This window comes from Sceloporus occidentalis, unplaced genomic scaffold (assembly GCF_023333645.1).
Source record: "Sceloporus occidentalis isolate IW3139 unplaced genomic scaffold, rSceOcc1.0.p SCAF_5, whole genome shotgun sequence".
Lineage (NCBI taxonomy): Eukaryota > Metazoa > Chordata > Lepidosauria > Squamata > Phrynosomatidae > Sceloporus > Sceloporus occidentalis.
The window spans coordinates 2813207-2832723 of record NW_028316985.1 but is presented as its reverse complement, the minus strand read 5'-3'; the positions used below and the strand labels follow the sequence as shown (position 1 = coordinate 2832723).

The 19517-nt window shown below is 44.5% G+C and overlaps 1 protein-coding gene across 2 annotated transcripts in view; it reads left to right on the top strand.

Moving 5' to 3' along the window:
* TNPO3 (transportin 3) overlaps window positions 1-19517 on the top strand; it is a 65853-nt gene that overhangs the window by 36472 nt on the left and 9864 nt on the right. Inside the window, exons 6-18 of one of the 2 annotated variants that reach the window (XM_089527380.1) lie at window positions 726-901; window positions 2686-2824; window positions 2993-3139; window positions 4303-4410; window positions 6068-6159; window positions 8538-8677; window positions 9979-10170; window positions 12461-12552; window positions 14026-14102; window positions 14374-14467; window positions 16392-16532; window positions 18021-18137; window positions 19219-19313. In XM_089527380.1, coding sequence (XP_089383506.1) covers window positions 726-901; window positions 2686-2824; window positions 2993-3139; window positions 4303-4410; window positions 6068-6159; window positions 8538-8677; window positions 9979-10170; window positions 12461-12552; window positions 14026-14102; window positions 14374-14467; window positions 16392-16532; window positions 18021-18137; window positions 19219-19313 — 1610 coding nt within the window. The remainder of the gene's footprint in view (window positions 1-725; window positions 902-2685; window positions 2825-2992; window positions 3140-4302; window positions 4411-6067; window positions 6160-8537; window positions 8678-9978; window positions 10171-12460; window positions 12553-14025; window positions 14103-14373; window positions 14468-16391; window positions 16533-18020; window positions 18138-19218; window positions 19314-19517) is intronic. The other variant, XM_089527381.1, reaches the window with a different exon arrangement.

The following is a 19517-nucleotide window of genomic DNA, read 5'->3' as shown; positions in this document are numbered from 1 at the left end:
GGCTTGCCTTCCGCAGCTTTGAGATTACGCGGAATGCAAGCTCGGGCAGAAGTAAATCACGCCGTGCACCATGCTGCAAATGCATGGCCCATTATTTTCTATGGGGCTTGAGCATATGCTCTCTTCCCCATACGTGGGGGGAGGGGGTCCAGAACAGTTCCCCCGCGTACGGGGAGGACGGACTGTATTAGATTTCGGATTCCAGATAAGGGAGACTCAGCCTGTACAAGGGAAACACTGTATAGTACAGAAATCTACAAATCCCATTAAGTATAGAAACCTACTAATTTTTTAAAAACCTGTTTAAAATAAAAAGAAGAAAGTCCAGCACATCCCATTTAAAAAAATCTCTCCTACCATAATCAATTACAGCATGTCTGCGCCATATGCAGGCGCACCATACGTGGCTTTCAGCTTACGCTGTAGCTGCACCACATGCACACACCCCATTGTTTTCAATGGGGCTCAAGCATACACAGTTTTTCCCTTATGGGGTGGTGGTGGTCCGGAATGGATCCCCTAAATAAAATATCCTTTGCCTGCCAGTAAACAGAGCAGAGTGACTGCCGTTTCAGGCTCTTGTAGAAGGAAGCAGTCACCAGGAAGGCCTTCCTCCCTGCCCTAAGCAACTGCTTGTGAGGCAGTGATGGGTCAGAGAGAAAGCTCTCCCTCAGCGATCTTTAAGACACTTTACTTCAGGTATTCCTTTTTCTGGTGCCTTTCAGCAACAAGACAAGACATCGTCAAACCTGCATGAAGCCGCTTCAGACTGCGTCTGTTCTGCGCTTTACGCCATTGAGAACGTGGAAACCAACTTACCCCTGGCCCTGCAGCTTTTCCAAGGTGTCCTGACCTTGGAGACAGCTTATCATATGGCGGTGGCCCGTGAAGATTTGGACAAGTGAGTAGCCATAAGGCCTGGCAAGGAGCAGTAGGTAACAGTTTCTGAGGAGGGACCAGGTCAGGAGAATGGTGTCTTAGCTATTCTGAATTTCTCAATTTTGCTGTTGTTGAGCACTTGTCTTGTCTGCTCACCTTGTCCCCACACAGCCTGTGCCATACCAGTTTGCTTTTGGAAGCCTTCCTTTCAACAGTGGTTTTCTCTTAGAGTATGCGTGGAGCAGTTGATCAACAAATGTCAGACCAAATGCCCCAGGGCTCTTGAATTTAGATGTATGGCTTTTTAGATCCAGCTCTGGTTTGCAATGATGTTTCTTTCTTTTCTCCCCTGGCATCCAAATTATCCCATTCTGCTTTCTAATTTTCTTTTTAATCATATCATCCTTAATGTCCAACTAGATAACTTTACAGTTCAGTTCTCCCTTCCTTAAGGTTCCAGGTGTTGAAGTTTTTTGTGCATTGAAAGGGCTGTATAATCATTTTTTGTGGGTTTTTCAGGCTATGTGACCATGTTCTGGAAGAGTATTCCTGACGTTCCTGACTCTTCCAGAACATGGCCACATAGCCTGAAAAACCCACAAAAACTGTGGATGCAGGCCATGAAAGCCTTTGACTTCACATTGGTTATATAATCACTGGTAGAGAAGCTTGCTAGATCACTTTCTGTTCAGAGGTGGCAGATTAGAGCAAGGAACAGTGCTTGCTTTAAATGTTTCCTCCCCTTAGTTTGCTGCTGAAATCTACCAGTGCCATTTACTGATGCATTTGTGGTGCAGTTTTCAGGGAGTGCTGGGGTGATGGTGGTGGTGGTGGTGGGTCAGAATTGGCCTTGAGGTCCACATTTGAGCCATTTGTTATCCACACCTCATTGACCATGGCCTTAAAAGTATGTTTGTCGTGATCATGGTGTCTCCCCTGCCAGGTAAGTATGAACAAAACTTCAGTGTCTCCTTCTCTGCCCTGAATATGGAATTCAGGCTGGAAAGGCAGGGTGCTCATGGATATGAAAGGACCAAGAAATCATGGACCAAGCAGTCAACTTGTCTAAGCCAACCTGGTCTTCTGAATGGTAGCAGTTTTCCAGGGTCTGAGGCAGCACTCATGCTTCTTGAGAACCAGTTAACAAGAAGTGGTGGGGATGGAATCTTGGGTCTTGGACTTGCAAAGCACATTCCCCCCACATCCCCACTGTATGTTGTGGCTGTGGCACCTGATTCATAGATGGGAGTAGAGAGGTGAATGGAGACGATAATTGACACCATTCAAACTTGTGCATGATAGTGATTATACAGCTGCCCCTCCTAACTCGCGGATCTGAGATCTGTGACCTTGAAAATCCACAGAGGGGTGAACTCCGCTGTTTTCAATGGGACGTGCACCCCATTCAAGCCTATGGGGCTTGAATATGCATGAGCCTCCATTTTCGCACGGGGGGGGGGAGAACAGATCGCCTGCGAAAACAGAGGACCAACTGTAAGATTATTTTAATCTGTTTAAATTGGTTTTGAACTATCTTGTTTTCATGTTAAATGGGCTTTTAAACTATTCATAAAGTTTGTAATGGTTTTAAACAGTTTAAATTGATTTTTACTGTACATCATTTTACATCTTAGGACTTAGGGTGATATATAAATATTTCAGTTCGATGATGATGATGATGATGATGATGATGAAATACATATAAAAGTATTTTGCTTTCCTCCTCTATGCACCCACCTGAGATACAGTTTCTGCCAGCAATGGGCCTGCTTGCTGATTTGAACCCACCTCCTTTCTCCTTTTCAGGGTTCTTAATTACTGCCGGATCTTTACCGAACTCTGTGAAACATTTCTGGATAAAATCGTTTGCACACCAGGCCAAGGCTTGGGCGACTTGCGAACGATAGAGCTCCTCTTGATCTGCGCAGGCCACCCCCAATACGAGGTAAGGTACACCTTTTCCTCACCCCAATTGCCAAGTGCCAATGTCACTCCATTAGCCTCCCTAAAAAAGCAAGATAGATTGGGAACTGTTATGGAGAGCTGGAGGTGTCTGGTGCTTCTACTGCTGTTGAGGACTGCCAGATTTGAACGTCTCTTTTGCCCACAACAGGTGGTGGAAATTTCCTTCAACTTCTGGTACCGGCTGGGGGAGCACCTTTACAAGACAGATGACGCCATCATCCACAGCATTTTCAAGGCCTACATCCAGAGGCTCCTTCATGCCCTTGCACGGCACTGCCAGCTGGATCCGGACCATGTATGTCCCTTGCCCTTGTCATCTGTGATCCTCTTTTATGCAAAACATGACCCCCTCCCCCTTTAGGAACAAGGGAACTGACTTTGTGTAAGGGGTTCCTCCCCCCCCCCCCCAATAAAATGACATTGGTATCGAGCTCAGGTCTCTTCAGTTCAACAACGACATTTCTCCTACAGCCAGAGAAGGTCTCTTGAGATGAAAACCTTCTGCCCAAAGTAAATTGAAAATGGTCGCTGGGGAAAGAGAGCAGAAAGGAAAGGAGGAAGATAAATTTGGAGCAATAAACACTCACACATGTGTTTATTGCTCTTCATGCAGGAAACATCTATTCTACAGCAGGGCTGGACCACTGGGGTGGGTGGGTAATTTTCTACCCCTTGAGCCCTCCAAGAGGGACCCATAGAGCCAAAACCATTGAAGAACACCCCCTCTCCTCAAGAATGGCTGGAATTTTGCAAGATCTGATTTGGAAATGTTAATCAGTGCTGTGGGCAGGGCACTGCATTGCCACTTCAGGAGGGCTTCTAGGAGAAGGGGTTCAGCCATTTCTTAGCCATGAAATAGTGGCTTGGGTTGTCTCAAGGGGTTGAGGACCACCTAAACAGATTTGGGGGTCAGACAGAGCTCCAAGGTGACATTGGTCCAGATCAGGAATATTTTCTTCTTGCAGCTTCGAGTGAATTTGGTCTTGGTTTCTTTAAAGACTATATGTTTTTATTAACAGTTTTATGAAACTAGAAAGTGCATTTTGTCCTCAGTTTGGCATTCTCTTTGTGTTAGAATGAGAGTCCATGCCAGTATATTTCAGGGCTTCTGCCAGCTTTTCTCAAGTCCACTTTTTTCAGTGTACCACACTGAACCTTGAGGAAAAGAGGCTTATATCTGTTTTTCAATAAATATATCTGATACAGAAGAATGTCTGCAGCTGTCTATGACTCCTTTTGCCCAATGCCAGCAAAACAATCTGTTGAAGCTCTTGCATGACATTTTATTCCTGTATGTGTCTTTGTATTGTCTAGTGCCAGGGTTGTTGTTGTTGTTGTTGTTGTGTGCTTTGTCTTTTGTGGGCTCACACTCCCCTTTTGCTGTGTCAATTCTGTTCTTTCAGTGACAAATTTGTCACCATTTGCCTTACACTCCCCCATCCCCGTTTTCTCTGCCAGGAAGGGATCCCCGAGGAGACAGATGACTTTGGGGAGTTCCGGATGCGGGTATCGGATCTGGTCAAGGACTTGATTTTCTTAGTTGGCTCTGTGGAGTGTTTTGCCCAGGTAAGAAAGAAAAGGGTAGCTTCCTTTGGTCGGTTTTTGCATTGCCCAGGTTGCCCAGTATTTTCTCTTGGTTTGAAAGAACCCAAAGGACTATTTTTCCTTTCCTCTGCTATGCACCACACATCTGAGTCGCAACAAAATCCATGCTTTTCCGTGTGCCCCCATGTTGGTGCCAGGCCTTCTTAGCAGTTGTCAGCTTGTCCATTCTGTTTTTTCTGTTCTTGAAGTCTCAGTGTGTATCCACACTGCAGAAATAAAGTGGTTCAACACAACTTTTAACTGCTATGACTCCGTCCTGTGGAATAATGGAATTTATAGTTTGGTTAGGCACTAGATCTCTCTGACAGACCAGGCTGAATACCGCACCAAACTATAAATCCCAGAATTCCACAGGATGATGCCATTATAGTTAAAGTGGTGTCAAACTGCTTTATTTCTTAAGTGTGGCAGGTCTCTCAGCTCCCTTTGTGACCCCAGATCCTTAAAGAACTCCTTTTCTCACCTGACCTGAATGCTCTTTCTAACTTGCTCTCTAGGCCACTGCACCTTTGATAGAAGTGCTTGGTCAACATGTTTTGAGTTGGTACTGGCTGCAGATCAAGGGCTTCCTCCAGACTTTGTTTAATATTGAAAAAATGAGATGTGTCACAGCTATAAAGTAAGATTTATTAGTGGTAAACCAATGCACCAGAGGTTTGCAGCAGAGGAAAACATCACAGACCTTTAACTGGTGGGTTCCACAGCAAGTGGAAGAAACAGACCTTAAGAGAATGTACCTCAAGAGACTGTACCAAAGCCAATACTTCAAATCTCCGTGGCAGGTAACAGATTCTCTGGTCTGGGGTGCACATCCTCCTCAGAGCTTTACAGCTGGAAGATGAGGTTATATAATGCAGAACCAAAGAAAGAAAACTGAACTATGCAGGTGTGCTCCATCTCCCATCATAACAGATAGGAGAACAGTACAAGCAAACTGCTGACACCTAGGTTTGTTCCCAGCCACAGCTATATCCTTGAACTGCCAGGCTAAACCATAAACCATCTACCCTGGCCTACCAAACACCAAATAACCTTTTTTTATGCCACTGGGCAGCTGTTAACCTTTGGCCATGATGTTGACAAGGTTTCTAGAACCCATCTGCCTGATGGTAAGGGCCACATCCACTATACCAGCCTCCTTGGAATTCCAGTTCTCATGTTGGCTGAAGGAGCAGTCCATAACATGTGGGTTCCTTCATGCCAGCAGATCAGGGCAGGAGACCCAAAGTTCCAAAATTGTTTGGGGTGTTACTCTCGACTACCCCTCAGTTTTAATTTTCTTCCTTGTCAGCCAGTCACCTTTTTGTTTCTCTCCCTCTCTTTGCATCTATACTGCAGAATTCATGCAGTTTGACACCGCTTTAACTGCCATGGCCCCATGCAATGGAATTCTGGGATCTGTAGTTTTGTGACATATTTAGCCTTCTTTGTCAGCAACGTCTGGTGCCAGAACAAGCTGCAAATTCCAGGTTTCCATAGATTGGATCCATGTCAGTTAAAGCGGTGTCAAACTGCATTAATTCTGCAGTGAGGCAGCAGCCTAGGTCTTTCTAAAATCTTCCTCAACCCTTTCCTGTTGATCAGGCCATCCTGACTGATAACTGTGTCCTTTTCCCAGCTTTACGCTACCTTGAAAGAAGGCAACCCTCCCTGGGAAGTGACGGAAGCTGTCCTCTTCATTATGGCCTCAATTGCCAAGAGTGTTGATCAGTGAGTAGCAAGAGAGCCCTCATAGTCTATGAAGCTCTGACCATTGGTTTCTATGTTTGTGTCTGTATGCCCAGCCAAGCAACCAGTTGTCTGTGTGCCAATCCTGGCCATGGGCAATTCCCTGGCCTGTCATGTGTCTTTGATTTTCCTCATTACTGAAAAGAAAACATTGGTTTTTGGTGGGTTTAAAAAAATGCAATGAGAAAATGGAAAGAGAATCCATAGTTCAATCAGGAGAAAAGACCTGTGGGATACATCTAGACTAGAATAACAGGGATTATAAATGCTGGCTCTGCAAATTAAGTTGAGTGCTGCACCTGCTGATGAGATTCTTCTTCCTTTGAATGCCTTGTTTGAATGTCACTCACAATTCCCTCTCTCAGAAAGTCTTTGCTTTGACACTCATTTAGCTATGAAGAGTGCTGGTGGTGCCCATGAGACAAAACTTTTTGCTAAACTCATAGCACAGCTTCAGGTAGGGGTATATAGGACTGGATCAGAGCTTGGAAACAGCATGATCACTGGGATATCCTGGGAGTTGTGTTTCAGACTCTAAGCCTTGGGCTTTTGCTTCTAAGGAAACTTTTTTGCAAGGGCTTGAATGGAATTGTTCTGCATCTTGCTGCCGCCTTATTCCGTCACTGTCTTTGTGTGCTGGGATTTTCCAGTGTGAGAATCCCAGAACCTGTTTAAGGATAACAAGGATCATAAATGCTGGCTCTGCAAATTAAGTTGAGTGCTGCATGTGCTAAGGGGAGTCTTATTCCTTTGAACCAGCAGAGGGCACCTGTCCCTCACAAATATGAAGAGCACAAGCAGAGAGGTTGAATCTTCCTTATCTGGAATTCCAAAATCCAAAATATTCCAATAAACAAAACTTTTTCTTGGATGGCTGAGGTTGTGATACCTTTGCTTTTTGATGGCTCAGTATACACAAACTTGGTTTCATGCAGAAAATTATTTAAAATATTGTATAAAATTACCTTTGAGCTATGTATATAAGGTGTATATGAAATTATAAATGAATTTTGGGTTTAGACTTGGGTCTCATCTCCAAGGTATCTCATGATGTACATCCATGAAAATACGGGTATTCCAAAATAAAATTTAAAAATTCCCAAATTCCAAACACTTCTGATCCCAAGCAAAACTCGACCTGCATTTCATCTAGACCAGAGGTGAGCAAATGTGAAAGACTAGGGGTGATGATAGGTGATAGCCAGCAGTTTGTGCCTGGGGGAAAAAATGGTAGCCAGGGGAGAGTTGTAGCAAGGGACCTGTATGGCCCTGTAACCTGCCCCAGTTAACACTCTGGATGCAGCTCTTTGTACTAGCTGAAATTTCCACACACCCTTCAAAGTCAGCCCCATGTAGAGCGCATTACAGTAGTCCATTTGGGAAACTAAGCCAGAGACTTCCAATGCCTCATCAAACAAGAAATCATAGGATTCCCTAGGATGTTGCCATGGTAGTTAAAGTGGAATCATAGTGCTATAACTGCGTAATGTGGAAGGGGCTTTAATTCTCTGGATCAGTTTGTAGCTATTATGTACCCTGTTTGCAAAAGTACTCTTATAGAATAATAGAGTTGGAAGAGACCACAAGGGCCATCCAGTCCAACCGCGTTCTGCCATGCAAGAACTCTCAATCAAAGCATCCCTGTCAGATGGCCATCCAGCCTCTGTTTAAAGACCTCCAAGGAAGGAGACTCCACTACACTCTGAGGAAGGAGTGTGTTCCACTGTCGAACAGCCCTTACTGTCAGGAAGTTCCTCCTAATGTTGAGGTGGAATCTTCGTTTCCTGTAGCTTGCATCCATTGTTCTGGGTCCTAGTCTCTGGAGCAGCAGAAAACAAGCTTGCTTCCTCCTCAGTATGACATCCCTTCATATATTTAAACAGGGCTATCATATCACCTCTTAACCTTCTCTTCTCCAGGCTAAACATCCCCAACTTCACCCTTCACCATTTTAGTTGCCCTCCTTTGGACACGCTCCAGTTTCTCAACATCCTTTTTGAATTGTGGTGCCCAGAACGGGACACAGTATTCCAGGTGGGGCCAGACAAGAGCAGAATAGAGTGGCACTATTACTTCCCTTGATCTAGAAAACTATCACAGTGAGTTAGTCAATCAATACAATGATTTTATTTGTATTGCATCTTCCCCCACCCCCAAAAATACCCTGGGACTTGAGGTAGCTTACAGATAAAAAGCACTAAAAAAAAATGTTCTACAATGAGGACTAGTAACTTGATACTGGTTTAAAACAAAAAAACGGGTTCTGAATTCCTTGCAGAAATGACTCCCCACATCCATTCTTGACGTGCCACTTGGTTTGTTGTTTTGATAGCTAAGTAATTGCTTCCTCCTGCCCTCAGGGAGAACAATCCGACACTCGTAGAAGTCCTGGATGGAGTGGTACGCCTTCCTGAATCAGTGCATATGGCTGTCCGATACACGAGTATTGAGCTGGTTGGCGAAATGAGCGAAGTTGTGGACAGGAATCCCCACTTTCTTGGTGAGTGGGAGGTCATGGCCGTTTTCCCCTGCCTCTGTCTTTCCATGTGAAAGTCCAATCAGACTAAAGCTGTGAAAAGCTTCCTGTCGGTAAGAACTGTTATGTAGTGGAGTGGAGGGTGACCAAGCTGATCAGAGGTATAGGAACCAAAACTCCCCTTCCAGTTGTAGGCTGAAATGGTGCCACTTAAAGAGTTCCCATCAACTATTTTTGGTGTCTGGCATCAGTGTAACAGTAAATATATTTACCAGGGATCTTATTGCCTTGTGTTGTGTAACAAAAGAGCAAGTGTGGTGTAGTGGCTAGAGACTATTGGACTGGGTTCAAATCCCTGATCAATCATGAAAGCCAACTAGGTGACCTTGGGCAAGTCACACCTTCTCAGCCTCAGAGGAAGGCAATGGATAACCTCCTCTGAAGAAATCTTGCCAAAAACCGTGGTCATCAGGTCACCTTAGGGTTGCCATAAATTGGAAACAACTTGAATAGCAACAAACTGAAACATGGGCTTAATCTGCATATGCAGTGTTTCTTAGGCCATCTGATGTGATGGACTGACAATTATTTCTCCATGTGTCAGACATTGGTACCATATTTGTGCCCATTAGCTGCTGCTGTTGTTTCTTTCTTTCTTGGAAACTCTCCAGGGACCAGCAGCTGATGTCTCAGGACTGGCATTGGTCCACGGACCACCAGTTTGAGTAGCACTGAGTTAAACAAGGATGTTGAGTACAGTTGATAGACATGGAAATACTGTTTTAATTGTTACACAACAAACCCCCTGCAGAATGAAAACTAGTGTACTAGGAAGGAAGATTTCTATTCCAGCCCTTTGTGCTGGACACACAAAAGCACAGTGATGGTGATGGGGATAGGTTTTTTGTCTGCCTTGTAGGTTTACTTAAATTCTGTTTTGCCAATGTTGGGTAACTGCAACAGACCTAAGGATCAGTTTTCTGAGACCACACAGAGTGCCAATAATTGGGGGGGGGGGGGAGATATCTGGGAGTCATTAGAAGTCTACCTTTGGGTTTGAAGAAAAGGGATTTAAAATAGTTAAACAGTACGGAGATGCAATATGTTTAAAGGGTAGATTGCTTTTCATCAAGGTTTCTGGTAGAGGCAGTTCACCCATTTTTTTTAGTCAGGAAAAGCACATTTTGGAAGGGTGAAGAACCATAGTAGCATCCTTGAACCTATGCTATCCTGAGCCACCTTTTGCCCACCCCTGTTCTATGGGGAAGAACAGTTGATCTCTCTCACTGACTTTCTCTTTAACACTTCCCTCCCCTCTCTTCCAGATCCTGTGCTTGGCTATTTGATGAAGGGCCTGTGTGAGAAGTCGCTGGCCTCTGTCTCTGCCAAAGCCATCCACAACATTTGCTCAGTGTGCCGGGATCACATGGCCCAGCACTTCACTGGGTTGCTGGAAATCGCTCGGTCCCTGGACTCCTTCATGCTCTCGCCAGAGGCAGCTGTGGGGCTCCTTAAAGGTATAGGTTTCCCCCTTGTCCATGAGAGAGAGACTTGCACTGAGGGGTGGCTTATGAGTCTACTTCCAGGACAGACTTCTGCCTCCCTCCCATCCCAGTTTGTAATTCCAAATAACTGTGATATGTCTTTTCTGGGACAGAAAGCCATACACATGACTCTATTTGAAAAGGTGAACTAAACCAACTTTCCCACTTGGCACCCTTTGACTACAGCTTCCATCAGCCCCCTCTTCTATGGGGGTTAATGGGATTTGTAGTGCAACACAAAACCAGGATAGTGGATAAGTGAGCTAGAGAGTACAGTACATGGTACAGAAGCCAGTTCAATTTGTGTTTGACAGCCTATCTGACAGACCAGGGCCAGAAAATCCAAATGAGTACGTGTCCCTTATGCATGTGGTTGTAATTTTTCAAGCGCTACCTGGGTTGGTATTCCCATCTTTCCCATGCAGCACCCAAAGCCCCCCTCCTGATGTATTTTAAAGACCTGAAGCCTCTTCATACAGGCATTCTCTGAGTCATTGTGAACAGGTAGGATCAGAGAAGCATCTGGCAACCCACCACCACCAACAGTGCTGGATGCACAATGATTACAGAAGTGCTGAGACCTCCAGAGGACCCCTGTGGATGTTGTTGCTGATGCCATTGTTGTGCGTCTGGGTATGGGAGAGATGGGGTGGCCAGGCCTTCTTTGATCTTACCTGTTCATGTTGAAGCATGGAAGGCCTTTGTGAGTCAGAGGAGTGGTATTATGGGTCAGAGTAGAATAATAATAATAATAATAATAATAATAATAATAATAATTTCTATTTCCTGCCTCTCCCTACGGATCGAGGTGCGATTAACAACAATAAAAACAATAATTACAAGATTAAAACTACAGTGTCATATATTCAGCCAAGATAACAAGGAAATCGAAATAGTTAAAGATTTCCCATACTTTGGATCAGTCATTGTTCAGAATGGAGATGAACGAATGAATGAATGAATGAATGAGATTTTATTTATATACCGCCATTCCTTCGATCACGGCGGTTTGCAAGATAATAATGAAATACAATACAGCACAAAACAAAATTACAGATAAAAATAAACCACAAAAATACCCCATATTAAACCGTATAATAAAATCCATCATTAAAAATCCATCATTCATACCTAATAATTAAAACCAGTTAAAATCAATAAACAATCTAAACAACACACAATACACAGGAGAAGATGACAGTCAGGACATGTGGGGGAAGGCTTGGTGGAATAAGTGAGTCTTGAGATTTTTCTTAAATGACTCCAGGGAGGGGGCCAAGCAGAGCTCATCAGGGAGAGAGTTCCAAGACTGCGGGGCCACTGCAGAGAAAGTCCTTTGCGCAGTCCCTACGTATCTCATCTTAGGAACTCTCAAAAGTTTTTTCCCACCTGACCTGAGAGTGCGGGGCGGATTGTATGGGGAGAGGCGGTCCTCCAAGTACTCTGGGCCCAAGTCAAGATTGCAGTCAAAAAACAAGAAGAAGACTAGGAATGGAAAGGGCAGCCATGAAAGAACTAGACAAAATCCTAAAGTACAAAGATATAAAATTGAGCACCAAAGTAAGGCAAGTCCAAGCCATTGTATTCCCCATCGCCATGTACAGATGTGAGAGTTGGATGGTGAAGAAAGAGGACAGAAAGAAAATCAACTCATTAAGGATGTGGTGTTTGAATAGAGTGCTGAGGATACTGTGGATGGCTAAAAAGAAAAACAAACGGGTTCTTGAACAGATCAAACCTGAATTCTCCCTGGAAGCCAAGATGATTAAATTGAGGCTCTTGTACTTTGGACACATTACGAGAAGGCAGGACTCACTAGAAAAGACAATAATGATGGGAAAGGTTGAGAGAAATAGAAAGAGAGGAAGGCTGCATATTAGATGGATAGACTCAATCAAGGAGGTCATGGCTCTGAGCCTTCAGGACCTGAACAGAGCAGTTGAGGGCAGGGGGCTTGGAAGTGTCTCACTCACATAGTTGTCAAATCAAAGACAGTTAACAACAACAAAAGCATACATTCTGCATGCAGATCTTTACACTACACTGAGAGGAGATGTGATGTTGATATTTCCCCAGGGCCCTGAAATCCTCAGAGAGGTCCTTCTTTCAGTCCCATCTCTTTCACTGGCACAGTTGGTGGAGACATATGGCATAGCCTTTGCTTTGGCTGCCCCAGGCTCTCCTTGTTTTAATCCTCACAAAAACCCTGAAAGGTAGGAGCTGACCCTCACTGGTTAATGGATTCCCTCCTCTTCTTTGTCAGGGACTGCATTGGTGCTGGCCAGGCTTCCCCTGGAGAAGATCTCAGCATGTCTCAGTGAATTGTGTGCTGTTCAGGTGATGGCGCTGAAAAAGGTAAGACTTAACTTTGCTCAGCTTTATTATCTAGGGTGAGTGGATGGTTTTGGACAGGCTATAGAAGGAAGACAGTTTTCCAGAGAATAGGGAATGTTTGGGGGAAAGCCCTTTCTGTTAAGGGTGAATACTGAAGGCATGTTTAGCTTCCTTCCTTATTTTGCATTAATAATGCTGAGCTGCTGATTAAAATGACACCATTGCCATTTCAAGGATTTCTTACCTCAAGTACTGATGTCATTATGGTGCATGTTTCCATGTCTTTCTCCGAGTCACTGGCAACCAGTCAGAGTCAAGTGGGGGGAAATGTTACTTGGTAGTGACTCCAGAATCAGAGATATTTTAGTGGTGACATTACATCATTTTCAGCAGTGTCTCCATGTTTTATATAATGTTTCACTCTGCCTAAGCAAAAACCAGTTTTATGTTTGCATAAGCCAGTTGTCTAAGAAGTCAGCATGATATAGTGGTTTGAGTGTTGGAATAGAACACTGGAAAACTAGGAGTCAAAAACTTGCTCAGCCATGAAAACCCATTGGGTGACCTTGGCCAAGTCACACCCTCGCAGCCTCACAGGATGGCAAGGGCAAACCCCCTCTGAACAGATCTTGCTGAGAAAACCCCATGATAGGTTCACCTTAGTGTCACCATAAATCAGAAACAACTTGAAGACACACAGCAAGCCAGTTGTCTATAGTATGAAGTTCTATCTGGTTATGAGCCCATCTTTTGCACCTCTCCTCTGGATGGATTTCATTGTGCTTGGGTGAGGAGAATTGTAGTCCAGCAGATATGGCAGGAATCCAGTTGTGGAAGACTGACATCAGCTACCAAGAGTGCACTGCAGCCCAGAATTTTCAGTAGGCAAAATGTTGCTGCATTTGAGGGGTGGACAATGGCAGAGGGGGTGGGAGCCAGTTTTTATCCCTGTGAACCCCCAGGCAGAACCCACTGGCACACTGAAGACCCCAGATCATCAAAAACATAATTCCCCCCCCCCCCCCGGGGACATTTCCTTCCTCCAGTCTTTTTTAAACAGCCCCAAACTGCTGTAACATGCAGCAGTTTCACTCTTTCAGTCCTGCCGCATACCTTAAAAACCTGCCAGCAACCCTCCAACTGCTTTTAATGAAACACGAAGTGAGCCGTGTCACTTATGGTTTTGATTTGGGCCCATTTTGATAAAATTATAAATTATACATTTAGCAAGTTTTATGCAGAACTGGGCTTGGGGAAACAATGGTGCTGTGTTTTGCTATTGTTTTGAAGGGAGTTGGCACAGAAAAAAAAAATCATGTGGATTTTGAAATATTTTTAGGGAGCCTGGAAACTTTGAGGTCCTTCAGGGGCCGCACACTTTAGGGCCCCATGGGCCACTCTTTGCCCAGCCCTGCTGTATATCTCTGTGGGACTTCTGTGAATTGATTTTTCCTCCTCCCATAGCATGTGCGTTCTCTCTTTCCTTCCTTCCAGCTGCTCTCTCAGGAGCCGAGCAATGGCCTCTCCTCCGACCCTACTGTTCCCCTAGATCGCCTTGCTGTTATATTCCGGTAAGCCTCTGTGAGCTGTCACTGGGTTGACTTGTCTTTTGGTGTATTCTGAGCTGCGGGTGGGGTTTTCCATCATCTCCTTTTTGTTCCTTATCAGTGAACAATTGGGTGCTGCTGCTTGTGGACTCAGAGGGGGACAGCACACACACACGCATGCAAAGGAGTTCACCCTGACATTTGTAAAAAGGCAGAAAATCGGGGGGGGGGGGGTGTTAAAAAAAAGCCTTCCCGAGGTTCCTCCAACCTAGTCTGGTTGTGCCTTCACTTTCAGGTCCCCTTTTCCTTTTTCTGTTTCTTCTCACAGGCATACCAACCCTATTGTAGAAAATGGGCAGACCCACCCGTGCCAAAAAGTCATCCAGGAGGTAAGTGGGGAGAGCCCAGCTGAGAGGTAGCATGGCTCACTTCTCTGAGTCATCTGGTACTTTCTGCTCTTTTTTCCACTTTTTTCTCTGTCTGGGTTAAATAGGGTGATCTGATGGAAGGCCAGAGCTGCTTTCATGTGAAGGATGGTTTTACTGAAGGGTGGGCTTAGCATTCACCCATTGCTTCTCTGGATTTAATCTGGTTGGGACTATTTCTATCTATCTATCTATCTATCTATCTATCTATCTATCTATCCATCCTGCTTTTCTCCCAAATGGGATTCAAAGCAGCTTACAGTATAAATTAAAACCGAGCAGTTAGAACAATATGAGGTATGGTACAAAATTTTAAAAAGCATTAAATAGTACATTCAATTAAAACATTTTCGAAGCATTAAAAAAATACACAATGCATATTAAAACAGCACACCTATTTATTTATTATAATTATTGATGCATATCTATTGTGTGCCCCACTTTATTTTACCTGCCCCTGAAGAAAGCCATATAAATATTTCCTAGTTGAAATGTGCTGGGCTAATTTGTGGAATTAAAACCCTTTTAAACTAGCCTTTGTATCAAGGCCATGGTCTCTTACACTAACCTTCCCTGAGAGGTTCTGTGAGACATGGGCCTCCTTGTAAGCATTGCAGTTCTGGATGGATGACACCTTTCTGCTGGACAGGCATGCTCTCCTTTGCATTCATGCCACTGTCAAGTGGTGTAGCGTTGCTGCAGTGTGGCACCCTCTCCAACTTGGGCTGACCTTGTAACCATTCTCAGCAAAAAACAGCTAGCATGGTGTAATGGTTTGAGTGTTGGGCTTGGACACTGGGAGACATGGGTTCGAATCCACTGGGTGATCTTGGGCAAGTCACACTCTCTCTCAGCCTCAGAGGAGGAAAATGGCAAATCCCCTCTGAACAAATCCTGCCAAGAAAACCCAGTGATAGTTTTGCCTTAGGGTCTCCATGAATCGGAAAGGACTTGAAGGCAAGGTGCTGGTGAAATTATGTTTCTGGGGGTAGGAATTCTGCTGTTCCTGTTTGGTTGCTTACCCTCCACCCACTTTGTGTCTTTGGGGAAATTTGGCATTTGTCAGCTGCAACCTAGCTCCTGGGCCCTGTTCTCACACTCACAGTGCATGCTGGGTAGAGCTCAATTTCTGTATCTGGGAACAGCCCTTCAGATCTTTTTAAAAATTATTAATATATGTATATGTCATATTTATCATGAGATTTCAGGGCAGTGTATAGGTAAGCATTACAGTATGGCCCCCATGTATCCATGAGACTCTGTTCTTGTGTTTACCTTGGATAAACAGAAACCACAGTTAACAGCACATGCTCTATCTATGGTCAACCTCTGGCAGAAGTTGATCATAGAATTGTGATGGAGGACCTTCACATGCCCAGAGAGACATTTTCTTTCCAGAACTGGGTACTGCAGTTGCCAGACCCCTCGATACAGGGGTCATAATGTAAACAATGTAAAACAGTTCCTGATTATAACAAACAAATAGCTTAAACAAGATAAAAACATATTAAATGTGATAAAAAGTTAAAAGAGCTTAAAAGGCCACAACAATTAAAAACTATGAACATTTACATTTAAAGTTAATTAGGACCCAAAGGCTTTATTTTAAAAAGTGATGTCTTGACACCAGAAAGAAATCAATGTTGGTGCCACAGCCAAGAAGTCCCTCCTCCCATGTCCTTCCACACTGTATTGCCTTCAGTGAGAGGAAGACCCCTAAGGAATTCTGGGACCTGTAGTGCAACCTATATCAGTGACATTGGGTTGTGGAAGGCTACTCTGGGTCATTGCTGGCTTGGGTCACCCTTGGATGTGCTGTCATCTGCAGCCTGATGTGAGTCATCTGCTTCCACTCAACATACTATCTCACTTTCTTCCTTCCACCCAGATCTGGCCTGTCCTGTCAGAGACCCTGAACAAACACCGTGCCGATAATCGTATTGTGGAACGCTGCTGCCGATGCCTGCGCTTCGCTGTCCGCTGCGTTGGCAAAGGATCAGCGGCGCTCTTACAGCCGCTGGTCACTCAGGTAATGACACATGATGACGGGAGGACTTTAGGGGAAAAGGACTTACATTCAGCAGACAAAACCTTACCCTCTTGGTGAAGGAAGATCAAGAGAGACAGACATATTCAGCCCATATTTAGACATTCATCTGTATTTGTGCATAGGCCTCTGGTAACATCTGCCCCCATCCCAGGTAAGTGTGAGCTGATTCAGCTAACTTCTGAAGACCTGTTTATTGTGTCCACCCTTGATTTATGCTGTGAAATAGTATGATAGAGAGCCAGCATGGTGCAGTAGTGTGACTGTTAGACTAGAACTCCAGGTGACCAGGGTTCAAATCTGCACTCAGCCAAGGAGATCCACTGGGTGACCTGGGACAAGTCATACTCTCAGATTCAGAAGAAAGGCATGGAGGAAAAACTGCTTTGAATAAATCTGATCAGTGAAAGCCAGTTGTTGTAGAGGCTTGACTGCTGGACCATGACTTCAGGAAACCAGGATCTGAATCCCTGCCCAACCGTGGAAACTGGCTGGGTGGCCTTGGGCAAGTCAGATCATCTGAGCCTAAGATGGCAAACCTCCTGTGAAGAGATCTAACCAAGAAAATCCTGGGAGTTACTTGAGGGCATATAATAATAACTGCATGTTTACCAGAGCTTGGGAAAGTTATGAGAGCCAGTGTAGTGGACTGGTTTGAGGGTTGGACCAGGACTCTGGGAGAAGAGGTTTGAATCCTTGCTCAGCCCTAGAAACCCCGGTGGCGATGGGCAAGTCACAGAGGAAGGCAATGACCTCTTTGAACAAATTTTGCCAAGTAAGCTCCACGATACATGGTAGTGGTTGAATTATTATTGTTATTAATTTATTCATTTATATCCCACATTTCTCTCAATAATGAGACTCAAGGGAACAAACAAGATATTTACAAACAATATAGATTAAAACTGTTAAAAAGCTTCAGTAAAAATATAAACCTCTAAAAACTTTTCATTAAGCTAATAACTTTTAAACATTAAAATTCATTAAAAGACTACATACCAACCTTAAAGAAAACACCACACAGCATTAAAAGCCAAGTCAGGGCATAAGAATGTTTTAATTTGCTGACAAAAGGGAACCATAGATGGGGCCATCCTAACCTCTCTATGGAGGGAGTTCCAAAGTCTGGTAGCAGCCACTGAGAAGGCCCTCTTCCTTGTTCCCACTGAATGAACATGGGAAGGTGGTGGGGCAGAAAGAAGGGCCTCTCCGGATGATCTTAGCACTCTCATGAGCTCATAAAGGGAGACGTGGTCCTTCAGATAGCCTGGACCCGAGCTGTATAGGCATGGCTTAGCATCAGCATTGGTCAGACTTGGAGGCGAAACAACATGAAAAGCAGTTGGTCAGAGGAAGAATGATGCTTTCTTTATAGTTTGACAAGAGAACTGAAAAGTCAAATCCTTCCTCTTAATGGCATCATTTTGGTTTGTGGCTCCCCCCTGACTCTTGCATGGCTTTCTTTGGCAGATGGTGAGCGTCTACCAGGAGCATCAGCACTCCTGCTTCCTCTATCTGGGCAGCATCCTTGTAGATGAGTACGGCATGGAGGAAGGCTGCCGCCAGGGCCTACTTGACATGCTGCAGGTAGGCCAGTCCTGAGGGTGTCTGAGTGGGTGGTGGAGGTCTCTCCTTCAAGCCCCTTCCCAGGTTTTGATGGTCCTCCCACAGCTGCATTTGATTCTTTCCGGAAACTTGGGGACTCCCATGTTGGTGGTGGTGGTAGCAGTGGTGTTTTGTCCAAATCCAAGTGCAGAACCCATTTTGGAGGAGATAGGATTTGGCACCTGGGATCTCCTCCTTTGAAATTTGGACTAAAACCCAGAGGGAACTTGCTATTCCACTGATACCAGAATTGCCCCTGAGTAATGTGCTACTCAGGGGAGTAGAGCAATAATAATAATAATAATTAATAATTTTTTTATTTTTATACCGCCCTTCCATAGATCAGGGCGGTTCACAGCAAATATCAATAAAACAATTAAGAATACATAAAAACACCCCTCTCTCACTGATCCCTCCCCCCTGGTAAAAAGCCACCACAGCGGCAAGATAGTCCTCCGCAGTTCTGGGGAGCTTCTTCCCAGGTGACATGGGGGGGGGCAGCGGCAGAAGTAGTCCTCCACCAGCTCTCAGGCAGTCCCCGATGTTGCTGGGTCTGCCTGATGGCTCCCTCTGAGGCCGAGATGACAGTTGAAGAGGGAGGGGCCTCTTCCTTCAATGAGAGTGTAACGAGATCACATTTTAAACAATGTAACAACTGGGAACACAGACACCATAATGGAATAAGCATTGTTTTGTAATTTTACATTTTGCATTCGTATTTTAAGGCCGTTTTGGAGTGTTTTAAGGGACATTTTGGTATGAAATGTCCAGGTTTTACATCATTGTCTAACAGTCCTTAGGTGTTTTTTTAATCGTGTAACTTTGCATTATATCACACTGTACTACATCTGAAGAAGTGGGTTTATATCCATGAAAGTTAATGCTAAAATAAAACCCAGTTGGTTTCAAAGGTACTGCCCCATTTCTTTTTCTTCCCCCTCCTTCTTTCCTTTTTATATTAATATTACTTGTTACTCCAAGCCTTTGTTGCAATAGTGGTTAGAGATTCACCTTAGATTCCATGCCAAGACAGTCAACCTTTCCCCTGTCTCCCTGCTTCTAGGCTCTCTGTGTCCCCACCTTCAGGCTCATTGAGCAACCCAACGGCCTCCAGAACCATCCGGACACTGTGGACGACCTCTTCCGGCTGGCAACCAGGTACTTAAGCCCTGTGTCAGCTCTTGGCTGTTTTGTTCCAGATCTTGAATAGCCCTTCCAAAAATGCAGTCCCACCAGGGATTTGAACCTCAGTCTCCTTCCCCACTGCAAGGCTTGCTGGAGCAAAACTCATTTACAGTTTCTCTAATAAAGGTCAGCATTTCCAAACCTTGGGGGAAGGATGCTGCAGAACTGTTTTTCAGG